Source organism: Pteropus vampyrus, unplaced genomic scaffold (assembly GCF_000151845.1).
Source record: "Pteropus vampyrus isolate Shadow unplaced genomic scaffold, Pvam_2.0 Scaffold77, whole genome shotgun sequence".
Classification (NCBI taxonomy): domain Eukaryota; kingdom Metazoa; phylum Chordata; class Mammalia; order Chiroptera; family Pteropodidae; genus Pteropus; species Pteropus vampyrus.
This window is the reverse complement of record NW_011888858.1, coordinates 2,170,393-2,177,210: the sequence shown is the minus strand read 5'-3', so window position 1 is coordinate 2,177,210 and position 6,818 is coordinate 2,170,393. Positions and strand designations below refer to the sequence as shown.

At 37.3% G+C, this 6,818-nt stretch overlaps 1 protein-coding gene across 1 annotated transcript in view; it reads left to right on the top strand.

The window, feature by feature from the left end:
* Nucleotides 1-6,818, top strand: part of THEGL (theg spermatid protein like) — a 51,090-nt gene that overhangs the window by 24,201 nt on the left and 20,071 nt on the right. The window contains exons 3-4 of the mRNA XM_011362671.2: nt 2,724-2,777; nt 6,000-6,128. Of these exons, the coding sequence (XP_011360973.1) occupies nt 2,724-2,777; nt 6,000-6,128 (183 nt within the window). The remainder of the gene's footprint in view (nt 1-2,723; nt 2,778-5,999; nt 6,129-6,818) is intronic.

Sequence of the window (6,818 nt, the reverse complement as noted above, 5' to 3'; positions counted from 1 at the left end):
ATTATCTTTCTTATTTTAAATAATTTTTTATTTTTCAGTTATAGTCGACATACAATATTATATTAGTTTCAATTGTACAATATGGTGATTAGACATTTATATAACTTATGATGTGATCATCCCAATAAATCTAGTACCTGACACCATATATAGTTATTACAACATTATTGACTATATATCTTATGTTATACATTTCCATGACTATTTTGTAACTACCAGGTTGTACCTCTTAATCCCTTCCCCACTTCACACATCCTCCCAAACCCCGTCCCTTTTGGAAACCATCAAAATGTTTCTGTTTTGTTTGTTCATTTGTTTTGTTTTTTAGATTCCACGTATAAGTGAAATCATATGGTATTCAAAAAGACACAGGTATCTACATATTCACTGCAATACTATTTACAATAGCCAAGATATGGAAGTAACCTAAGTGTCCATCAATAGATGAATGGATAAAGAAGTGATACATGTATACAATGGAACATTACTCAGACATAAAAATAATTCTTTAAAAAAAAATGAAATCTTGACATCTGCAACAAAATGGATGGACCTAGAGGGTATTATGCTTAGTAAAATAACTCAGAGAAAGATAAAAACCATATGATTTCATTTATTGTCTTTCTGTCCTGACATAAAGGCAAGGGTTTTTATCTGTTTTATTCACCAGTGTACTCTCAGCCCTAGAACACTTGGTACATAGTAAGTACTCAATGAATATTTGGTGAACAAATGAACTAAAACTCAGAGAATTAAGTAACCTTCCCAGGGATAAGAAAATGACACTCCATTTTAAAATAATAAACCCCAGAAACTCCAATATTAGTATTGGAATAGTAATCTCTTAGATGAAAATAATTGTTGGAGCAAATGTTTTATGTCCCCAGATTGATTGCTGCCACCACCACACTGGCCTCAGGGGAACTGCTCCACTGTTAATACTGTTGCCTGGTTGCATGCATGCAAAATCCTTACTTGCATTACTCCCCTAGCACAGCTAAGGCAAGGTGTTAAGGGGCAAATAAGTCATTACTAAAGGCTGAGGGACAATGCAAGTGAAATAAACAGAGAGGAATATGAAAATAGATAATGTGATTGAAGAATTTTAGCTTGATCTTCAGGGTGGATAACCTAGTTTTGTGAATGTGCAATCTTGGGGATTCCTATTAATTCAAACTTGCCTCCTCTCACTTTCTGAAAGGAGCTTCATGATCCATCAATAGCCATTTAACTAGGAAGGCCGCATCTTCACGTAAGAGTTTGCATGTGCCGTGTCAGGTCTGAATCCAACCTGACACCAGGGGCTTATTCTAACATAGTGAGTTTAGACACTATTAAAGAGCTCAGGTAAGTGTGAGAGAGAATTCTTTCCCACTCACCTCCCTTTTTTGTACATAGAAGCACTTCCTTTGAGTAATTCTCCTAGCCTCCTGCCTTATCCCTTAATTAGATTCCCCGGGGTGGGTAAGAGCAACAGCTGTTTGATGGAGTTTGGAGAGAGAACTGGCTCCTTCTGGGTCCTCTCTCTTTGAGACCTGTCTATCTACAGTGAATGATCTTAGTGATCTGCTTTCTGTCACATAGCAAACTTAACCCCTATGGGGTGGGGGGAGGTTTGCAGCTCTGGGGGTCGAGTTCAGTTCAGAGATGTCAGGGATCCACACTACTCTCTTCAACATAGTTTTATCAAAAATAAAGCATTTTTATTCTATTTGTCTTATTCTATTTGTCTGACTCCTGTGCCGGTTTTTTTTTTCAGTTAGTTCCTAATTGTAGCAGGCAAAAAAAGGTTGTTATTTATTGGGACCTTTGAACTCCAAGCAAGTATATAATTATATGAATTACAGTAATGTAGGTGGTGTGTTAATCTGCATAGGATAGGCAACACTGCAGTAACAAACAAGCTACACAACTCTCAATGACTTGCCTCAATAAAAACCTATTTCTCCCTCATGTCACAGTCCAGTGTTAGTTGGCTGGCCCTCTTCTATCTTGTAGCTATGCCATCTAGAATATGTGGCTTCCAGGGTCACTGCAACAGGGTAAAAGAGAAGTGGAGGAGGAACATTAGCTCTTAAGTGCATTGCCCTGGAAATGATACCCAACACTTCTGCTGAAGTTAGACATAAGCAGGCACATGGCTCCAAATAACTACAAGAGAAGCTGGGAAATGTAGAGGAATGCATGGATGGTTTGGGGAACATAAACTGTCTCTTTTAGAAGTGGATTCAGAACAATCAAGAAAGGTCCAAGGAAGCAGAAAGGGGAGTGATCGGTACTGAAATTATATCTTGCCTGTATCATAGTTTTCCCAAAGCCAGACATTCTGTCTGAAATTAATCTATACAATCTCTTCAGAATATAAACAACCCATTTACAAATTACCTTAATATGAGAATTGAGGGGTTTTCCCATTAATAAGTGTGCATTTTACCTGGAGTTTTCTGGAGACAATATACTCTTGGTTTTATTGCATATTTATTGTCTTTGTTTCAATAGGTTCTACATTATTAGTTCCCATTTACTTTGAGGAGTGAGAATTTTTGACCCACAATATTTTTGAATACTTTGAGTTTTTCAGCTCTATTCAAATCACATCAAATAGGGCATTTTTCCTCTCTCCCCTCAGATGGGATTTGTTTGAGTAGGAGTCATCTGATGTAACCATATATGTTAAGAGTACTCTGAATTAATCAGCTGGTATTTGTCAGTTCTTTTTCTAGGAAGAGAATCCAAGATCTTTCTAGGCCTAAAAAACAATGGGGAACACCAGATAGGTAAGGCAATATTATATAGATTTGTTTGTGATGATGTATTACTTAAATAGGTAAGTATTAACCTTACCTGCCCACTAACCCTTTATCCTAGGTGTATCCACTTCTCTGCTCAACTGGATCCACTGAACCAATATTGTCACCTCAGTTGAGTTAACACATGGAAGCCAAACCCTAGGTCATTGGTCCTCAAATTTGTCTGCACATTGAAATCACCTGGAGACCTTTAAAATTGACTGATGCTTGGGTCTCATCTCCGGAAATCTTGTCTTACTTGGTTGGGGTGCAACTTAAGCTTTGGGACTGTTAAAAACTCCCAAGATGATTGTTATAGGCAGACAGGTTTGAGAACCTCCATCTCACAGTGTTACTTCACACTCCTTTGAAACTCTGATATCTATCCTCAAGATTATTTCTTCTAACATCTGGCATTGCTGTCTCAACACTTCTGCTTAGAAGATACCCGTTCTCTGAATCTCTACCAGGCTAGACCCATTGTCCTTCTCCCTTTGGCTACAGGAATCTTCTTTTTCTTCTTTGTTTCCTAAGTAAAACCTGAATTGTTGTTTTCAGTTATGTGTCATTCTTTAGTTCCCATTTACTTTTACATGGACATACAGTGAGGAAGGGAAGAGTATATAGTGTGAAAAGGTGAGAATACATAGAGTGAAAGGCCTGTTGGCAGTTCCCAGCCTTTAATTCATAGGCTCACTTTTTAAATTGTACAGTTCTATGAGTTTTGACAAATGCATAATGTCATCTGTCTACCTTACAGTCTTGTATAGAATAGTTTCATTGCTATAAAAATTACCTGTGCTACCTATCATTTCTTTCCTTCTCTCCCCTGTTCTCCAAACTCTTGGCAACCACTGATATTTTTACTGTATTGTTTTGCCTTTTTCAGAATGTCATACAGTTGGAATTGTACAGTGTGTAACCTTTTCTAACTGGTTTCTTTCACTTAGCAATAGGCATTTAAGGTTCCTCCATGGCTTTTCTTGGCTTAATAGCTTATTTCTTTTGAATGCTGAATAATATTCCATTGTTTGTTTATACCACAGTTTATTTATCCATTCATCAATCGAAGGACATGTTGGTTGCTTCCAGGTTTTGGCAGTTATGGATAAAGCTGCTATAAATATTCGTATGCAGGTTTTTGTGTAGATACATGTTTTCAACCTATTTAGGTAAATACCTAGGAGTGCAAATTGCTGGATCATAGGGTCAGAATATATTCACTTTGTAGCAAACTGTTAAACTGTCTTCCAATGTGTCTGTACCATTTCTACCAATAATTAATGAGAATTCCTATTGCTCCATATCTTCACCAGCATTTGGTATTGTCAGCTTTTTGATTTTAGCTGTTCTAATAGGCGTATAATGGTATCGTTGTTTTAATTTGCAATTCCCTAATGGCATGATGCTAGCATATTTCATATGTTTATTTGCCATCTTTATATCTTCTTTGGCAAAATATCTGTTCAGATCCTTTGTCCACTTTTTGATTTTTTTATTGTTGAATTTTAAGAGTTCTTTGTATATTTTGAATACCAGCTCTTTACCAGATGCTATTGATTGAATTTTTATGTCCCTTCGAAATTCATATTTTAAAATTTTGTACCCAGTGTGATGGCATTTGGAGGTGGGGCCTTTGGCAAGTGATTAGATCATGAGGGTAGAGCCCACATCAATGAGATTAATGCCCTTATAAAATCTTGGGGTAACCATGAGCAATGGAAATAACCAAGTATTGTGCAAGGCATGTTTGGGCAGAAGCAGAAAGTCACATTGGGAGTAATTTAGTCATTTAGAGACCCCAGAGAGCTCCCTGACCACTTCTACCCTGTGAGGACACAAACTTCTGCTTTAGCCTCTTATTCTCCTCAAAGTCATTCTCTCTTCTCTAATCTCTACTTCACATCACCATCAGGTGAGTCCCTGTTTTCACCATTTGTTCACTCATCAAACCATGATGGAGTACCTGCTGTGTATAGCACTAAACTATGCAAGGAGAAATCTCCAAAAGATTAAGACCTGATCTCTCTCCTGGAAGAATGTACAGGCTAAAGAGGCAGGTGCTTGTCAAAAGTGTAGAGGGTCTTGTAAGCCACAGTGAAGAGTTGGGATTTTATTCTAAAGTAAATAGAAACCTTTAAAGTGTCTTAAACAAGGGGATAACCTTGATCAGATTGGAGTTTAGAAAGATCACTCTGGCAGCGATGTGGAGAAAAGAGTGTGGATGATGGGATCTGGACAAGGGAGATAGGAACAAGGGTGATGAGAAATTGACAGATTAGAGTCATATTTAGGAAAAGGAATCAGAAGAATGTAGAGGGTGGGGATATTAACTGACTGATTGATAAACATTTCTAATAGTGACTCTAGCTGATGTTTACAAAGTAGAAACAGAAAGATTATATACAAAAATGTAAATAAAATTAGAAAAAAAAAGAACAGCTGGGGCCTCTTAAAGACATAAGCTCAGTTAGTTGGCATATTTTGTTACATGCGAAGTAGGGTTACTGAGGTACTTTTCTCTGACTCCTTGGCCAGGCCTTCAAGACCATCTTCTGCCTTCTCCACCCATTCCAGCAATGTTACTTAATTACTCTCAACATGACTTTCCACTTCTGCCCAAACATGCCTTGCACAATAGTTGGTTTTCCCATTGCTCATGGCAGTCTGTGCCTTCTACTTTCTTCCATGAAGCTTTTTCAGGATAATCCTGGACTTATTTCTCTTTTTCTCTTCACCCTCTGCACAATAATCATACCTATTTCACAGGGCTGCTGAGACTAAATGTCCGTAAAGCACTTAGCCCAGTGCCTACTCTCAGTAAGTATTCCACAAATGATAGCTATTAATTTTACTCTGTTACTATTCTATTTTCTGACCACCTGGTACAGTGCATCATCCAAAGTGAGAGCACAGTGTGGAGAGGTGACATGCCAATTTTATGTTGACCTGACTATAAATTATAGTGTTAATTACATGATGGCAGAAACAGAACTATCTCTAATGGGTTCATTTTTGGTCACTACATTTTAAGACAGTTAACTTGAATAAGTAATTTATCTGCTTCTGATGCCTGGAAATTGTAAAATTCTGTAATGGAGATAATTCTTAAACTAAAGTAAAATCATTAGAGAAGCCATCAAGAGCCATTTCTAAGATGTCCATTAACAGTGAATTTTTCACCATTTGATTTTTTCTGGTTTGTTACAGAAAACTGTTTTGGGGGAATCAAGATCCTATTTGCCCTATTTCCAGGAGTGCTTTGAATGCTCAGCTGACCAAAAGACTTGAGGACCTTGCCCAGCCCAAAGAAGTCTCCCACCGATACGTACCTAACAGGTTGGTGTTGTGTGTTACTAGGTTACTTTATCAGGAGAATCTAGGGAAAATGAACACAGAACCCAGCCCTTTTATCTCAAAGCCATAAATAGTCATATAGTCAAAATTTATTGAGGATTAGGGATTCTATATCTGTTTCCAATCTGATATTACAGTACAACTCTTTCAGAGCAAGATCTAATATTTAGCTATTGCAGACTTGCTTTATATCTTATAAATGTTTGACTCATCAGGATTTCTGTTTTTTAATAAAGCAAGGGTATTATGCAAGGATATGTACCATATATAACACTGTTGCAGATGAACTTATTTGTTCATGAAACTATGAATTTTGTATACCACCCATGGGCTTGATTACCATAAGTTAATTAGGGCATTTAAAGGTAAGGATAGTTTTAAGGCATTTGATGCCCATTGCCAATTTGCTTTTAGCACATTTGTTAAATGACTTAGCTTTCTGCTGGTTGGCTTTTGGAGAAAAGACTGTAGTGGGTGGGGGGGGTGGTGTGAGGGACAGATGCAGGCAGTAAGGGAGGTTAAAGTAAAGAAAAAGGTAAAACTACTATTATTTATCTGAAGTTGGTTTTTAGGATAATTGAGGTGGCCATTTCTCTATCTCAATATACAACTTTAGTCAAAAGTCAACACTTTTTCTGGAAGGGACCAGATGTATAGTTGGCCACAAAATAT